General features: G+C 43.6%; 1 protein-coding gene across 2 annotated transcripts in view; it reads right to left on the bottom strand.

Annotated features, from left to right (window-relative positions):
* FERMT1 (FERM domain containing kindlin 1) overlaps positions 1-18379 on the bottom strand; it is a 36495-nt gene extending 18116 nt beyond the window's left edge. Inside the window, exons 1-8 of one of the 2 annotated variants that reach the window (XM_045981854.1) lie at positions 18248-18379; positions 13932-14100; positions 11908-12141; positions 8730-8876; positions 7264-7477; positions 6224-6326; positions 1202-1309; positions 457-588 (exon numbers count right to left, since the gene is read on the bottom strand). In XM_045981854.1, coding sequence (XP_045837810.1) covers positions 457-588; positions 1202-1309; positions 6224-6326; positions 7264-7477; positions 8730-8876; positions 11908-12141; positions 13932-14085 — 1092 coding nt within the window. In that variant the 5' untranslated portion in view covers positions 14086-14100; positions 18248-18379. The remainder of the gene's footprint in view (positions 1-456; positions 589-1201; positions 1310-6223; positions 6327-7263; positions 7478-8729; positions 8877-11907; positions 12142-13931; positions 14101-18247) is intronic. The other variant, XM_045981855.1, reaches the window with a different exon arrangement.
* Between the last annotated feature and the right edge of the window lie 590 nt (positions 18380-18969).

Genomic DNA, 18969 nt, shown 5'->3' with positions numbered 1-18969 from the left:
TCGAGTGTCCCAGAATAAAGGCCCTCAACTCTGTCAACCTTAGTTGTAGTGCATGACTAGGTCAGTAGATAATAGGCTTTGTATCTGTGAGGCATCTTCTCCATTCTCACAGCTAGCTGTACAACAGACTGGGTGGTTCTCTCCACACCTGAGGGGAGGGACTGCCTCAGTGAAGAAAAGCTCTTGGCGGTGACAGTCTTTGCCTCCTACTCCCCAGCTTCTCCCTAAGAAATACATATAAAAGTACTGCCCTTAACAGCACAGAACATATCTCATAGTCCCTTCCAGAACTGACCTGAGAAAAGCCAGTCAAGTCTTGCTAGCTTTAAGCTTGTGACAAGTATGTTTTCTTTACCAGACACAAGATTCTCTTCTTTCTCATAAAAAAGAGCTCATTTAGATGTGTTAGCCCATGAGAACGCAGCCATGGTTCTGAGTTACCCGAAAAGTTCATACCAAAGCGTTGTCTGCTTTTCCACCTTCTAGGGTCACTTCCAAATTAGAGAGTGCCGCTTCTACTTCGTCGACCTCAGACTCATTTGCAAAATCCTGTGTGTCAGCCGACAGTGACAGTTTGCTAATGTGATACTACGATATAAACAGAAGTTTCAGAAACGTTATAAACACACATGCATCCCTCAGCACTTTCCTCTTTTTGAAGACAATCTCTTCTGAACGTCTCCTGGAAGGAGGTCTCCCTCCTCTGAAGGGAAAATGACATTTTCATCTGAATTATTTTGAGAAGGATGCTTAGCATGTTCAAACTTGGTTCCTCTCCATCACTGGTTCAGCTTGTAGTAGGGATGAGATAAAAATTACAAGACTAACGCCTTATAGAAGATGGGCGCATGTGCGGGTTATGAGGAATATTTTAAATTGAAATAGATTCCCCTCACTTTCAGTTTTGTTTTTTTTTTTTTAAGATTTTATTTATTTATTTGACAGAGAGAAATCACAAGAGAGGCAGGCAGAGAGAGAGGAAGGGAAGCAGGCTCTCCATTGAGCAGAGCGCCCGATGTGGGATTTGATCCCAGGACCCTGAGATCATGACCTGAGCTGAAGGCAGCGGCTTAACCCACTGAGCCACCCAGGTGTCCCAGTTCTTTCTTCAAAGAAAAGAAACAGCAGGAAGAAAAGGAAACTTTAAGAAAACGAATTTGCTTTGTTTTCTTGCAGAGAGAAGGTACTGGAGTACCCATACCTGCAGTGCTGCAAAGATCAACATTTCTTCTTCCGTGCAGTCAATTTCTTCCAAGAGGATGGCCCACCTGGCTTGTTCATAGAGTTGGTTGATTCGGACAGCATCGTACTAAGGGAAGAAACAGGTAGGTGTGTACGTGTTGGGGAGGGGACATATTTATAGTCCTCAGTACGAAAACACTGGAAACACGGAGGCCATTCCTTGTTCATGCAGAAAACTTGCGCTCAGGTAAGTGAAAGAAATACTTCTCTTTCCACTGCCCCAGCTCCTTTTACTTCTGAACTTAGAAAGTGCTTGGTCAAAATATTTTCTAGAGCTTCTTCAAGGGGCCACATTGACCCATCTCTGATTGCATTATTTCTCCCTCTCTTTTATCACACTTCCACTGACAGGAAAAACCACTGTCACCACCAATCTACAGGACTCTCTTCATCTGATACAACTGCAACTCTGTACCCATTAAACCGTAACCCGTAACTCCTACTCTGCCCCCCCCCCCCACCGCCCCAGGTATACAGTTTACTGTGTCCTTAAAGAAAAAAGGTGAGGAACTATGGAGGAGGAATAGAAAGATAAGAGTGCCTAAACAGATTTATCACAGGGTGATTAGCACTAGTTTATTTTTCCTTTTGCATTAACCTTGTACACACTAGAAAAAAAGGTGATAGGGGATCTAAAAATCCACAGCGAGCCCAAACCAGCAAAGAGCATTGCTATCAGGTCAGTGGGAAATGGAAAGCACGGTAGAGGCATGGTCCTTCCCAGCAGTGCCGAAGCTGCCAGCAGGGCAAGACAAACACGAACCCACACGTGTGGCCCTTGGGAAGCTGGAGGACTGAAAACCTTAAGAAAGTCTGTCTTTGTTTTGTGAACTTTGTGGGACACACCTCGGGAGCTGGCCCCAGGACCTGCCCCAAACAAACCAAAATAGAACACACATGAGAATATTCACAACAGCGTTGCTTATAACAGCTCTGGACCAGAAAGGTTCCAGGGGGGTCCCTCGACTGGTGAAGGGCTAAAAATGTGGGCCTCATGCACAAGGGGATGCCACTTGGCAGTAAGAAGGAATGTGCTATGGATACACGTGAAGACACAGAGGGACCTCAGATCCAGAGGCACAAGATGACATACTATATGAGTCCATCCATAGGAAACTTCCAGAAAAGGCAAACCTGGAGACAGAAGGCGGACCAAGTGGTGGGCTGGGGCTGGGAGCCAGGACTGACCACAGATGGGGTATGAGGAAACTTTTTTGGGTGATGCCAAGTGTTTTACAACTGGATTGCGGTGATGGTTGTACAACCGTATGAATGTACTACAATCATTATAATAGAATTTTATGGCATGTAAATGACACGGCAATCAAGATAAAAACAACTAAAAAAGCACTTACCAAGCACACCAAAAACCAAGCAACCCCTGTCCCCCTCCCTAAGAAAAAGACCCCTGCTTCATGAACAGTTTATAGGCAAAATCCAAATAGTATGTGTGGCTTCTAAAATTTGAATTGGACTGTCTGTCTGTTTCGGTCTGTCCCCCAGTCAGTCACAGTGTCTTCAATCCTAATGCTGTAGGAGTTTTAGCAAAAGTAAGTCAAATCACCTGATCAGGCTTTTCTCTCAAATGTAGTCAGTAAAGATTTACAAAAACGAATCAGAGCTTCCACAGCCGAACAAACCTACTTCCCCTGCCACCCCCCAAAGCCAAATAAAACAATATGGTGGAAGCCGTTGGCCAAACAGAAGTTGACCCACATTTGCAGACTGGCAGTAGGAGAACAAGCTCTAGTACAAGATGTTATGGCGGACAGGATAAGCCCTGGCTCCCACTGAGGAACACTGGATTGTTCTGTGGCAGCCAGCAAAGCTCGGGATTTTCTTCTCTGGAGTCTTGTTCATGTTCCCCCCCTGAGGCTCTAAAACATCAAAAGGTCCCAGGTTTTGGTGGGTCATTTATTAACAGGCACCCTAACAGGTCTTTCTCTCTCTGAGAACTCTGTCAGTGGTTTCCCTGACGCAAGAGACAAATTTTCTGGTGGGGATTGGCTGTTCTTGCCCTTCCTTGGCTCTCGATTTCCTTTGTCTTCTGGTTTACTGAAAACAAAATCCTAGACTGGGAAGCACATGGTTTCTGCCACCTCCATTGCCTGAATCCCTGTTTCTTCTCATCCAGACAATTCAGTTAACCCCTCCCTCCGTCCACCGGCCACCAATACCAACAAGTAACAAGATCTGTTTCCCAGAGTTTCACTCCCTCAGGGAAGGGTCATTATAGAGATCTCCTCACGGAGGGTTCCCAGTTAGCTGGGAGGAACTTTCAGTATCCTCTAGGACTCTTATTAAAACTGATGTGCACCTTTTCTCTACTGAACATTAAAAAAAATACTATGAATTATTGGAGTTTTAACAGTTTTTTTAATTCACAGTTGAAATGGGGCAAATGAATAGATAATAAAGGGATTCGGTTTGCATGAATTCTAAAGGGATAAAAGAACGGACAACAAAAAGTCTCTTTCTCTTCCTTGTTCCCTACAAATGATAGTTTCTCTATGGACTGTTTTGTACCTTGTTCTTTTTCATTCGATAATATGCCTTGAATGGGTTCCACATCAAAAGAAAGCTGATTCATTCTTCTTAGCAACAACCATATATGGATATATCATAATATTCTTAACCACTTCCCTATTAATGGATGGTTAGGTAGTTTCCAATTTTCTTCCTTAAGCCTTATTTCTGGTCAGTTTTTGGTTTAGATCCAACTTAATGCCCCTGGACTTAGCTTGTCTGGAGTGCCTAACTTCTACTGAATCATGGCAAATGAGCAAATTTTGGTAAAAACTATTCTTGTATACAGACATATCAATGCACATATTTGAGTATAACTGTGGCATAAATACAGTGCAGTGGATTTGCTGGGTCAGAGCTATGTAGAATTATCTTCGATAAGGATCAGATTAATTTGTACTTTGGACTACAAGCAGGGTATGAGAGCCATTTCCCCCACACTCTTGCTAAGATAGTATATGAAAATTTTTGATCTTTGCCAATATAAGGCTAAAAGTCAGTCTAGTTCCTTTTCTATGAACTACATGTTTACATCCTTTGCTCATTAGGTTACTGGGTGGCTGCTGTTCTTCTTTTTTTTTTAATTGATTTCCAGGAGCTCTTTATTAGGGAAATTAGCCTTTTGTTTGTCGCATGTGTTGCAAAGACTGATTTTTTTACTGTGTGTATAGTTTTTTGTCATGCATAAAATTTTAATTTATGAAAATGTATCAATCTTTTATGGATTATGTATTTTGTATTTTTAAAGTATATTATTTTTGAAATTTTGTATATTCTAGTATTTTTGTGAGATTTTAATCAGTACTTGTAACCCTGGTGCAACCGCCTGCCTACATCTCTCCTCTGAAAGCTGGAGAGGAGAAGCTCCTTCATTCTACTATACAATCTTGTTCCATTCTGTGGGGTGTCCTGTCTGTTCTACCTGGTTTCATGGGTGCTATCTTTGCTCTTCTTGCTTTGATTGTAGATTCTATAAAAACATGAACCGCATCTTAAGTTTCTGTATCCCTCTATCTACTCAGCATCTAGTAGAAAGTTGGAACTAAACGTGGTTATATTTATAACATTTCATACTTAGAAGAGGGGAGAAGGGAACTCTAAAGTGGTTTTTCCTGTGCCCCAAAGCCATACCCCCAAAGCCTGAGTCTTCTGGCCATGTTTGGGTTGACAGCTTCTATTTGGCTGTTAGATTCAAATAGGTTTCCTTCATGAGCCATGTGGAGAGAACTCCTTAGCAATTAAGCAAATCTGATCATTCAAAGCACCCTTGAAAAAATCAAAACCAAAAAACCCCCCTCTATTTTGGGAGAAGCTGTAGAGTAGTTTCTCCTGAAGGTTTTATCAAAGAGTCAAAATTTGCTTGTTTGCCATGATTCAATGGAAGTTAGGTGCTCCAGACACAAGAGAGGTCCATGGGCATTAAGTTGGATCTAAACCAAGGACTGACTTATTTTGAAGAAGATGCCAGTTAAAGAAGCACTGGGACCCAAGTTGCACCTGCGAAGACCAGACTTAACATCAAGATCCAGGAGAAGACAGAGCCATGAGAGGCAGAATCACTGTTGTGGGTGAGAAAGGGGTCTACACAGAAGGGCCCGCCAGTGAATGGAAGAAAGCAACAAGCACCAACCTGGGATAAAATCACCCTGTGCACTTGGAGGGCCCGTTTATATTCTCAACACGTGGCAGGTTAAGTGCTGACTCACAACTCCACAAACAGGCCAACCAGGGCCAAGGAGGGGCAGAAATTCAGAGGATTTATTACACCCCTCAGTTGTCCTAGCAAACGTCGGGAGGCAGATGGGCACTTAATGGGAGTCACTGACCAGCTGGGGTCTTTATTCATACAGATGGTCTCTCTTTCTCATCACCAAATTCGTATCTGGCCCTGCAATGGGGAGTGTGGTGTGCACCATCACGGGGTCCTGGCTTGATCATGAGAACCGCCTCTTAACCTTGGCTCAGATGCTCCTTCCTTCCTAGAAGGAAGGTGAGCCACTCTCCTCTTGTTCCTCCGTTCGTGGGGATAGAGAGAGGCAGCGCACACCAAGCTGGGAGGGAAGACCCCGAGCGGCTCCCACTAACTCAGGGGCAGCTGATCACGTCATTGTTTTTATGTAGAAAGACTACAGAGTTTAGCAGAGCTAAGCAGAAGATTATACGAATTAACCATAATTCGGAGAACTAAATGACTGGATTTTCCACTTCTAGGCCTTCACATTGAAAAAGGGAGAGAGAGAAGAGGCACCTGGCTGGCTTAGTTGACCAAGCGTCTGCCTTGGGCTCAGGTCATGATCCTGGGGATCTGGGATCGAGTCCCACGTCTGGCTCCCAGCTTGATGGGGAGTCTGCTTCTCCCTCTGCTTCTACCCTCCTGCCCTCTGCTCATTCTCTCTCTCTCTCAAATAAATAAATAAAATCTTTAAAAAAATGAAGAAGATAAAAAGTATCTTACTTTGGGATTCAAGTCAAAGAAAGTGTAGTATTTAAATCGTAACAGCAGCTGCTCATCCTCCTGGATGCCTTGCTCCATAAGGGAACGTGAGGAGTCCAGCCAACTGGAAAACAGGATGAGTTTTAATAGTCAATCAATTTTACACACACCTAATATAGCATTACCTAATATGTTTCTATACATATTTACATTTATATACATGTGTTTATATTTATATACATAGATGTAGATGTACACATATGTATGAGTTGTATTTCCTTGAACAAAGTCCGAGTAAGTAATATAACCAAAAACCTGTAAGGGAGAGGACTTGATAATATCTTACATCTGCATTTTATTTTATAGCTTTTAATAACTTTCCAAGTGTTTTTTGTATGTATATTTTGTTTACACTGATACACTGAAGAAGCCAAGGCGGTTACTACTTTCTCAGTGTTATGGGTGGGAAAATGGAGTCCTGGCGACATTAAATGTTATGTTTAAGGTCATGTGCCTTGTCGTGGAGCCAGAATGAATATCTCTACTTGTTGACTTCCCGCACTGCTTCTCCTCTGTCTGGTCTGACTCAACGCTGGGTCTATCTTATTGGCTAGAACTTTCTATAACAATGTAAATATTCTGTATTGCCCTGTTTGGCAGAGTGTCCACTAGTCACATGTGGCTAGTGAAGATTTAAGTGTAGCTAGTGCCACATTTTAGTTTCAATTAAATTCAAAGTGAAATGTAAATATCCACCTGTGGCCAGTGACTCCTGTCTGGATGGCACAGTTCTAGAGTTGAAAAATAAATACCAGGTCATGGTAAGGGGTAGAGAGGTGGAGAATAAAAGTGAGCAACAGAATGAGACGGGGATGAATGCCATTCAGTCCCATGGAGTGAAGATGGCCTGAATGTCTGCTCTACCAGGTCTTGGGGGGGCAAATAAGGATGACTGAGATACAGTCTCTGGTGTAGTGGGGGAGTGAGGTCCAGTGGGGGAGAGTGAGCCTAATAATAGAGGAACGTGGTGACAGAGAAGCGAAATGGAGCCATGTCCTTACCCTGCATTAAGCCTGGCTTTGTCAACCAGAGACCGAGGCTGGTACATATCTGCCAGTGCTTCTGGTGACTGGGGGGGTTGGCTGAATGCCAGGATGCTGCAGTTTTGTTCCGTCAAAGGGCTGTCGCTGAACCAAGTCATGGTGGAGGATGCGGGCGTTCCACTGATGGGGTCGTATGTGGGAGTCATGGTTTTACTGTATAAGCCAGGACTTACTGCAAGGCAAAGGGAAGCATGCACTATGATACGAGATTCAGGGGGAAGGGTCTTTAGAAAAATAGGTGCTAACATTCCTTATAACCAAATGGATTTTGAATTTAAATGTTTGTACCACTTAAGTGAGTTATGACTGATGGGAAAAGAGTTTTTAGCTCCTGAAAAGGCAGAGAACTCATAGGCCATAAAAACTCCTAAAATCAACCCAAGCAAATGTTGGGGACTCTCTTTGTCAGTTCAAAATTCTATTTCAGCAGTGAGTTTTGGCACCATCAGAGAACAGAAGGTCCCCTAAGAGTGCATATACAGACTATATTTTTGGGCAAATCCTTTAGGCAAATACAGTACCTGCCAATTTTAAGAACCCAGCTAGTTGATGGTTTATAAGTCATATGGTCCTTACAAGGAAAATGCAAAAAAGTTTTTATTCTTTGCACTGGAATATACTATGTAAGAAGACCTTTATTGCAGGCAAGCTAAAGATTGATTTGCTTTTATGTAAATAGATAAGGATAGTGTCTTTCCAGAATTTTTACCTGCCCACTTGTTAGACGCCCAATGCAAAATTTAAACTGAATTCAGGAAAGAGTCACATGAAGATAGAATCAGGAAGAGAAAAGTATTATTTGAGTGATCCAATTAATCTCTTTTCCCCCAGAGTCAATGCCAATTCCCCTAAAGTTTTGCATTCATCAACAACATAATATACACAGTGAAACCAATAATGTATACAGTGGGTAGAGCACATCTTCATCTCAGGGTTTTGAGTTCAAGCTCCATGCTGGGTGTGGAGCTCACTTAAAAATGGAATGAGCGGGACGCCTGGGTGGCTCAGTGGATTAAGCCGCTGCCTTCGGCTCAGGTCATGATCTCAGGGTCCTGGGATCGAGCCCCGCATCGGGTTCTCTGCTCCGCAGGGAGCCTGCTTCCTCCTCTCTCTCTGCCTGCCTCTCTGCCTACTTGTGATCTCTCTCTGTCAAATAAATAAATAAAATATAAAAAAAAAAAAATGGAATGAGCTATAAAACAAAACTTATTAAAAATATTCTGTGAGTTCTAAGATTAATTGCATATCCTTTCTTCATCACAGGAATCCTGAAATTTTAGTCCTTCTTTGGGGGCAGGGGAGGGGAGGGATGGGAAGACGAGGGAAGGAGGAGCAGAGGGAGGGAAATGTCTTAAAAAAGATTTTAAGAAATCTTTGTATTTAAGAATGAAACACAACAATAAAACAGCTGTCACGAATCATACCCGGTGGACCTGAAGTTGTTGGAGAACCCTCTAGGTTCAAAATATCTTCAATTATGGGCTCCCTGTTACTTTTGTCTTTTTTTTTCTTCTTTTTAAAATAGTCACCAGAAGGCTTTAACAAGGAAAGTTCTTCTGATCTTCTGATATCTAACAAACAAATAAATACAAAGAAAAATGAAAAACTATCAACAAGGAAAAAGAGGGGGTGTCTGGCTGGCTCAGTTGGAGGGGAAGGTGACTCTTGACCTCAGGGTTGCGAGTTCAAGCCCCACGCTGGGCATTGAGATTACTAAAAAGAAATAAAATAAAACTTAAAAAAAAAAAAAAAAGTAAAACGAAAATTCCTTCTAAGACTTAGAGTCATGCTGGGCATCTGAAATCATTTCTCAGGAAATTCCTGAGAAGTCAATGGAACTAAATTACACCTCTTTGGAAGAAATAGAAGGGGACCAGAGACTCCTAAAACAGGTGTGGGCACGTGTGTAGAGGAGGGAGGGGAGTGTCCAAGAGTGGAGGAGTTTTAGTCTAATAAAAGTCCTGGTTGTTTTTTAGTTTATTATAAAAATATTTCAAAGATAACCAAAGCAAAGGGAATAGTATAATAGCCCCCTCGTGTTTTCATCAGCCAGCTTCAACCACCATCAGCACTTGGCTGTTCTTGCATTATCGGTTCACTACCAATTTTTCCCTCTTTCCCTTTCCTCTTTTTTTTCAGTGTTTTTTTCTAAAATAACAGCCAAGAACCCTCCTTTTTCTTTATAGAACATAGATCCTGAGAGCCTTTCTCTTACACTGTGCCCGATCTCTAATTTCATCCCTATGGCAGGAAGCCCGGGTGCCCTGTGCATCTCTTTGCTCCCCTCACCACTTCCGCGCGCTCTGATGCAACTTCCAGTGGCTGCTAGGACAAGTGTCTCTTGTCATAGTCTGCACTGCCCAAATGCTGATGCATCAGGCCACACGAGTTCAGAGAATTAACATTCCCCGAGGGCAGCCCTCAATGACTGATGGGAGTGGTATATTAACCCTCCCCGTCCCTCACCCCTTGGGCAGGCCAGCTCTGAGGCATGTTACATTGTCTCCCAGGAGCCCCCAACTGCCCCAAATGCGACTGGGTTGGTGACAGTCTCTTATGGATGGCATTCTCTTTCCAGTATTATGTCCTCAACCCCAACCAGTGTCTTCTGGAATCACTTCCCCTCTCTCACCCAAATAAATGTTTGTCCTTGAATTCTTATATCAGGGTCTGCTTCTGGAGCACTCAAACCAAGAGGATTCCCAGTTTTCTCCATTAGTCAAATATATTCATAATTGCCATTGCCAATCAGAACTCCTGATGACCATTAACCACACTGCGCTGCTCTGTGATTCCAAGTAAAAGCCAAGGAATGTGCAGGTTAGACTCTGAAAGCAGCTCTCCTGGAGGCGGATGCACCCATTCCATGGGTCCTGCCATTTTTCAGTTCAAACACTGCTTCGTGCTGAGGCTGAGGCTAGCAGTTCAGCTTCATCCTCTTCCCCTGTAACCAAGGATGCTTGATTGTCAGGATGCAACCCCCACCTGTGCCCATTCCAAATGCATAATGTATAGATGAGACCAGGAGATGAATCAGAATTTCCAGTAGGAGCATTAGAAACAAAACAACCAAACCAAACCAAACCCGCATCTCTAAGCCCAAGATTTGCATCTTGCCTTTTCTTTGTGAGAACACCCATCATATTGCTAAATATTATTTAGCTTCAGTTGGAAAGATACAAAAGACAATAATCAGAAATGCCAGGTTGAGCCCTTTAGAACTACTATGAAGATATATTCTGGAAAAGAGAAGAATGTCTGACTTCTTCTCTTTTCCAGACCTATATATGTTGCAACCTCAAGTTTTTGGCCCCAGCCACGATGTGTCTTTTTCGTCTACTGTGGACTGGGCTTTATTTTATCATTTCCTTTGTTTTCCAATCCTCATTGGAATATTGCTGGAAACAACATGCCTTGGTGCTCGCCATTTTCCCACCATGTACCAGAGGCACTGCTGGTGAGCTCTGAAATGGAAGGTTCCATTCACTTCTTCACTTAATATTTAATCAGCAGCAAATGTGTGCCCGGTGTTGTGCTAGGTGTTCGGAACCCGGGCATGCTCAAGTAATGGTTTCTGTCTTCACCCTATTTAATACCATAGCAGTCCCTACTGCCCAACATTGGAACTCCCAATCCTGCATATACTGTTAGAGCTTTTCTTTTTTTCTCTACCAAATATCTCCTCTTAACATCTTATTTTTAAATTACTTTTACATTCATTCTTTCTTTCTTGTCTCTTCATCCTAGCATGTCAGCTCAAGAAGGGAAGGGTTTGGTACTGTTTTTATTGTTCACCAATCCCTAGCACTCACCACAATGCCTGCCTAATCAGGATATATTCGTTGAAGGAATGAATGAATGAGCAGTTTATAGTTTAATGGGGAAGAGAGATCACTCACTCATAGATCATAGATACTGTATTCAAATGCCAAATCTTAGGCTTAGAACCAAAGAATGCACCTATACACTTTAAAAAAATATTAAACAACAAAACCTTCAGGACGTAGGGTTCACTTCCATTATAGAAGTTCCCCAAATACATGGTTTGGTCAGTGTTGTCCCTAAAGACTGTTAAAACTGTAAGCATTAGTTATCAATCCATAAGAAGTATAACTTCCTGCTTTAAATAAATTCCACAGATAATTTTTGTGGATAGAATATTTGCTGTAGTGAAGTGTTAGTAAAGCAATTAAGACACTGAAACACCATTATCTCAAAAACAATAAAGATACATCAGCTCTATGGTGATGATGACTGAATGGAACTTCCTTGTTTGCCTTAAAAATAGTGATGATATTGGCACAACTTAAAAGAATTAATTTTTTTGTGGGGGGGATAATCTTAATGGGTTTGTTTCTTCTGTTTACAGATCTCTTTTGAAATAGTGTTAAGCTTTGTGGAATCTGATTTACTCCAATAATGTTCCATTTGGTTTAACCCCACTTGCACGGCGAAAGTCCCCAGAAAAAACTTGAAAAGTATGCTTCCTAGTAAAGGAAGTGTTCTGTAAAGCCAACCGCTTGTAGGCAGAAAGCACACATAATTTCTCTGTCCTCCTTCACCAACAGTCCAAAGGACACAGGGCCCCTCTAGGGTACTCACTCAGGATTTTGCAGATATCACTGACAGCTTTAAAAACCACAGCCGAGAAGCTGACTCGCAACCTCACTGTCTTCGCATTTGGCAGGCGGAGGCGAAGCATTTTGTGCTGAGGGGTGAAGAGAAGCTTTGCGTCTGCCTGGACCCCACATTTGTCCAGAGTCCAGTGCGTTTTCAAAAGCCAGCAATGTTTCTGTTCCCACCAGAGGGCAAAGTCTGACCAGTCTTGGGCTATGTCTGCAAAAATGGAAAATACCATGAATTGAAATGAGAGAGAACGCTAGAGTCTGTTTCATTGAGAGCTGAAACCTACAAATGTCTCTTCAGCTCCCCATCTCCTTTTACAACCCGAGGCTCAAACAAGCCTTGGACTGTCTTCAAAGTCTCTAAGGTGGGGCAGGTAGAAAACAGAGACTGAACCTTATCAGGATGACATTTGAACACAGTGAAAGAAACAGAAACATACACATTTTGTTCTTGATAAAAAAGCTGGAGTTCTTTTCCCTGAAGTCCTTTAGGGGCGTGGTCCTTTCTGGGAAAGCCAGGAGTATTCGACTTTAATCAAGATTATTTCCCTACTAGAAATGAATCCTTACACCACTGCCCCGCAGAGGAATATCAGTAACTCCCAAAATCTGCACAGGACTATAAAGCCGACATTCCCCGCCCCCATAATGTCCAACTCTCTTATCACCGCCACCAGATTCCCAGTTTCCGAAGTGTCTACACTGAGATCAGCTGAGTATTTTCCCTCTCTCAATGTCAGCATCAGCGTGGACTCTTTGCCCTCCTTCAATGTTGACATCAAAGTTGAATCTTCTTCCTTTGTCAATGTTGGAACCAACAGCCCATCCTTTATTGGTTTTTTAAAACATGTTTCTCTTTCTTTCATTCTCTCACTTTGTTAGAAAACTTTTCTGTCAATGCTGTTGGTAGAAGTATAAATTCTGTAACTATTTTAGAAAGTCCTCTTGTGCAGTAATTCCTCTCTGAGCTATATCCCAATGAAAATGCCTCTATCAACTCACCAAAGACCCTGAAAATGGAAACAACCCAAATGCCCACCAATAGGGAAATGGATAAATTGTGGCCTAATCACATGATGCAATATCACACAGCAATGAGAGTAAACGAACCAAACTAGATGCAACAATATGGGTAAATCTCACAGATATAACGTTAAGTGAAAGAAAGCAGATGCATAAAAGTATGTTCTATGTGAGTGCACCTATATACAGTATAAAAACAAGTAAAATTATTCCTGTGGTGTTAGAAGTCAGGATAGTGGTTTCCCTTCGTGGGGCAGTGACTCGGGGAGGGGGGTATCTGATGTGATACTTGGGTGGGGGAAGTCAGTAATATTCTATTTCTTGATCTGCGTGGATGCTACATAACTGAAATTTCATTGAGCAGTACACTGAATGGTAAGTGCACTTTTCTCTGTACGTATTACACTTTAACGAAGACTTACTTAAAAAAGATCTCCAGCTCATTAGTGAAAGTCAGCATCTGGACAACTTTGGATAGAAGGTAAAAACAAATAAGAGAAAATAGAACACTGTTAAGTTTTAGGTCGATCATGTTGATTCCTGATGTGAAGACTGACACTTAAGACTTCTCTTCCTTTGTTTAAATAGGGAGAGTAGCAAATGGTGGATATGTATTAGAAGACACATTAGCACTGAGCTGACTTTCTCACTGAGCAATCCAACTTTAACAAAGAGAATCAACACTGTCATCTAAAGTCATGCTACCTAAAGTCACCTCAGATGCCACCAGTGGGATGAGCCTGTGGGGACATGGTTTCATTCCCACTGGGGAGCTTTAGTTTGCCACCAGACTCAACTTTTTATGAAGGTGGCTGAGGGGGTTCATTTTATGGCTTTTGCAGGATCCTCTATTCGTCTTCTTCCTGTGGGAAGGGTCTTGTTCCCTTAGACGATCAGACAACCTAGATCAGCCATTGACTGTTGATGGAAGAGAGAGGGTTTCAAATATAGGGAAACCATAAAGAAATAATAACTTACTGATCTGTTCTACTAATTTGAGCATCACGCCCCCAACATGCAGGTCTCCAGACACTCTCAGTGTGACCTCTTTCTGCTCCTCCTTGTTTGGATGGTCAACTCTGACGATGAGCTCCCAAGAAGCAGACGCAAAGTCGCTGGATGAGAGCATCATGGCAAACGCAGGTGTCTGCCACAGAAAAAGGAGGACACAGATCAGAATGTGAGAAGGATGCTGGAGCTTGTCAGTAGACCCTGAAGGGCAAAACTTTTTCTCATGTTAGCCTCTTCTTCAGAAACTCAGCAGGGTGTCCAGTGCTCCATACTAAATTCAACATCTTATTTTATTTTATTTATTTATTTGACACAGAGAAAGAGGTCACAAGTAGACAGAGCAGCAGACAGAGAGAGAGAGAGAGGGGGAAGGAGGCTCCTTGTTGAGCAGGGAGCTGATTATGGGACTCGATTCCAAGACCCTGAGACCATGACCCTGAGACTACGACCTGAGCCAAAGGCAGAGGCCTAACCCACTGAGCCATCCAGGCACCCCTAAATTCAACGTCTTAACTTTAAAGACAAAAAGTCCTATCAAAATGGTCTCAAGTCTTCTAAATTTATGTAACTTTATCTTTCCATAGACATTTGACTATTTATTTTCTGTGCCTGCCCAATGCATCAATCTTCACTTGCTGTCTCTACTCACTTCTCTTGACTTTCTCTGAACTATTTTGAATAGTTCTCAGAATTATTGTGGCAATAGGCAATAAATCTTGGGAATCCTTGATATCTTAAAAAAATCAACTTCATTGAAGTGTAATTTGCATATAACAAAATGCATAGACTTTTTTTTTTTTTTTAAAGTACATTCCATGCCAACATGGAGCCAAACATGGGGCTTGAATTCACGATCCTGAGATCAAGACCTGAGCAGGGATCAAGAGACAGATGCTCAACCAACTGAGCCACCCAGGCACCCCTGCTCAGATTCTTTTGTGAGTATAGTTGATATACAATGTTACATTAGTTTCAGGTGTACAATATAATGATTCAACAACTCCGTAAATTATGCTGTGTTCACCACAAAAATGCACAGATTTTAAATGTATAATTTGATTGCAGCTTGATGCAAATTATGCCTTGATAAAGTTTATTTTAGAAAAGGATGCCGTTAAAATTCTCCTCTATCTACATTATTATATTCCTCCTATAAATATTTATATATATATATTTTTTAAAGATTCTATTTATTTATTTGACAGAGAGAGAGATCACAAGTAGGCAGAGAGGCAGGTAGAGAGAGAGAGAGGGAAGCAGGCTCCCCACTGAGCAGACACAGGGAAAGACCTCAGGACCCTGAGATCGTGACCCAAGCCGAAGGCAGAGGCTTAATCCACTGAGCCACCCAGGCACCCCTCCTCCGATAAATATTGATGACATCTTCTGCTATGAAAATTCAAAAAGTGGAAATATAGGAAAATAGTTTCTATTTCAGTCATATACTATGTAGTTTTACCTTATGCATATAAAGATAAAGGTCATTAATAATTATTGTCATGTATTTGACTTACTTGAGCTACCAATTTATAGTATATAAAAGCTAATAAATTAAGTGCATCAATTAAAATTGTGGACATAGCTCTGGCAAAAGATTTAAAACAGGAGTGAGAGATGTACAAAGCCCACTCTTCAAAATACAGATGGGGTGAGAACTTCAAAATCAGAGTTTTCCTCCTATTGGAGGAACGAGAATAAAATAAGATACACAGAATCAAGACTGAAATGTTTCAGGAGGTAATAGGAACACTGAAATCTGAAATTGGCAGAATAAAAATGAGGGCTCTTACTTCTAAACAGAAAACAAATGATACTACCACTCCTCACTATTTTAATATTTAAAAGAAAAATCAGTCATTTAAACGATAACACATCTTTTTCACTTCACTATGTAAAGACATCTTATGAGATGCCCATGTTTTCATAAGGCCTATTTTTGAGAAACATCAGTGTACTCAAACTCCTAAAAAGGGACTTCTCCAAGGGAAAGTGCATGAGTCCCCTGGGGTCTTCACCCCAGACTCTGTTCAGCAGATGTGCGGTGCACCTAAATTTTTCATTTATAAGAATTTATTTTTTATTTTTTTATAAAAATATAATGTATTTTTATCCCCAGGGGTACAGGTCTGTGAATCACCAGGTTTACACACTTCACAGCACTCACCATAGCACATACCAATTTATAAGAATTTATAAGAAGCTCCAGGTACCACTGGTCTGTGGCTCACAGTTTTGAGTCCAAAGAGCCACATGAAAAATTAGCTTCAGGACTCCGTTCTGCCCTTCAATCTACCCAAATCAATATTAAGCCAGGGACTGACACCTGAGGAACATTACTTATTTTTCTTTTTAAGATTTTTATTTATTTATTTGACACAGAGAGAGAGATCACAAGTAGGCAGAGAGGCAGGCAGAGAGAGAGGGGGAAGCAGGCTCCCCGCTGATCAGAGAGCCCAAGGTGGGGCTCCATCCCAGAACCCTGAGATCATGACCTGAGTTGAAGGCAGAAGCAACCCACTGAGCCACCCAGGCGCCCAAGGAACATTATTTTTAATAATAATTACACCCCCAATGGCATACCAGTGTTGTTTGCATTTGAAACCATTCACATTTGAAAGCATAAGAGGGGATGCCTGGGTGGCTCAGTCCATTAAGCCTCTGCCTTTGGCTCAGGTCATAATCCCAGGACTCTGGGATGAGCTCTACACCAGGCTCCTTGCTCAGCAGGGAACCTGCTTCTCACCTGCCTGCTGTTAACCCTGCTTATGCTTGCTCTGTGTCTCTCTCACTCGCTCTGTGTCAAATAAATAAATAAAACCTTTATGAAAAAAAAAAAGAAAGAAACCATAAGAGAATCTCAAAATACACAAAAAATACACTGCAAATCGGAATGGGCTTAGGACAGATTTTATTTGTCCAAGTCGAATTCGAGAGTTCAGAAGTAGCTCCTTGTGTGTTTGTATGGCCAAAAGGGATGTAATGCTTGTACCTCCCCATGCACAGATCTCCTGCATGGCCAGTGAAGGCTACGTAATGACAATATTGGACCTAACCACTTGCATCACTGTCATCATCAGGCTCAAGTATCACTGTGTGATATACTCTGTTTGAACCACTGTTTGTGTTATCTCCTTCATCCGCCCAGCAGTCCCCTTGGAAAGGAGGAAACTCAGGCTCAGAGAGGTTAGGCAACTTGTGGGAAGCCACACAGCAAATTAGATGGCGGCGCCCAGACAGAAATCCAAGTCTTTCCAACTCTAAACTCTTAGCCACTACCCTGGGACATGTCCTTCATAAAGTTGCAACACCAGTATGAAATAAAACTCTTAAAACCACATTAGCTAAACTCTCAGGAGGCTTCACTAAGCATTTATACTAACATCCTTCCCAGTGAGGAAGCAATAAAGATAACTCCATACCGTGGCATTGAACTATTTGACTTTAAGACCCTCACAATTTCTAAACTGCTATGGTTCGATGTGTAGTTATTTTAAAAATTTGTACTTTAAAGTGACTCTTTACTGCTTGTTTCATTAGTATTAGACATTGGTCTTTTCCTAACTTGGGCAATCAAAACCCTTCTCAAACCAAAAAAAAAAAAAAAAAGGAAAACCCACTTCTCATGCAGGTAATAATATACGGTGATTCCCTTACAGCGAAATTCAGGCTTAAATTGGACAATCTGGTTTCCCCGCATTCCTCTCCTATCTTTCTGCACCTTCAGTTTTGAGTGAACTTCTCATTCGCAACAAGCTGCTACTTGTTGAGGGGAGCAGCAAACTCCAACTAGGAAAACACATCGAAGGAGCCCAGAACAGAAAGCCAAGAGCGCCAGTTGACCTGCCTTCCCTGGGTGAAACCCTGCAGTCCACCTCCTCCTGTCCTCATCTACAGAAAATGCAACAAAGGACAGCCAGCCAGGCAGACAGAAAGATGAGGGAAATAGCCCCCACGCTTCCCCTGGAAGATCAGAGAGTGGGCCTGTCCAAAGGCCACTCCACCTGTCAGTTGCCAGTCCTGCAGGGTCCTGGGGCCAGAGGGGGTGAGGTGGGTGGACAGAAACCTGCCCCTTTACCCATAGGGCGGCCCCCGCGGCTAAACGGAGAGTTTATGTTGCCGGGCCAGATACACAAGGCCAGAGAAAGTGGCCACACGGGCGGTATTTTTAATTCCGCAGCTATTTACGTGCAAGGGGGGCTGAAGAAAGGAGAGCAGGGGTCTCCAGCCAGGACGGCGCCCGTCTCAGCCTCCCCGCCCCCCGAACCCCAGCCCTCCGCACCCACCTGCTTTCCCCCGCGCGGGTAGCGCGCAGCCTCGCGGACGCGCACGTGGACGCCTGCGCCCCCGAAGTCCTGGCGGAGGCGCCCCAGGCCGGGCGGGCGCGCGAAGCGGATGCCGGGGTGGGCGCTCGCGGCGGCCGCTCGAGGCGAAGGCTGGACCGGCGGGAAAGCCGCCCGGGACCTCCCGCCGAGGCTGGGCGCCCGCCCCCGGCAGCACTCGGGGCGCGGGGTGCGCGGTCTCAGCCCTGCGCGGCCCCCAGAGGCCCGGCTGAGGCCGGCGCGCGGTGGGGCAGGTGAGGGCACGCCCAGCCCCGGGCCTGCTGGGTCTCGCTCCCGGGGAGGGGAAGCGCTCGGCGGCAGAGTCGGGAGGGCTGAGGGTGCCCGCAGGGCTGCGGCGCGGCAGGAGGGCGGGGAGAACCCGGGCGGACGCCCGCCGCCTGCGCCCCTCGAGCGAGCTCTCCACCGGCCCCTCGTAGAACGCCTCCTGTTTCTGGGCTTCCCGCGACCCTGCGGGGACTAGCCCAGGTGGCTGAAGTCCGGCTCCGTGCCCTGCCCTCCAGGTATACCCGTCACTCCCACCCCCATGTGCGTCCGGGTCCGGAGACTCCCTCTCCCCTTTAAAGAGCCTGGGGGACCTGCGAGCGGCGGGTGGAAAAAACGAGAGCGGCTCATCTCTGAGTAAGAGGGTGATGTAAACCCCCGACAAGGGCGAGGCGCCCAAAATA

Source organism: Meles meles, chromosome 16 (genome assembly GCF_922984935.1).
Source record: "Meles meles chromosome 16, mMelMel3.1 paternal haplotype, whole genome shotgun sequence".
Lineage (NCBI taxonomy): Eukaryota > Metazoa > Chordata > Mammalia > Carnivora > Mustelidae > Meles > Meles meles.
The sequence above is the reverse complement of the archived record's forward strand: the minus strand, read 5'-3'. Positions and strand labels throughout refer to the sequence as shown.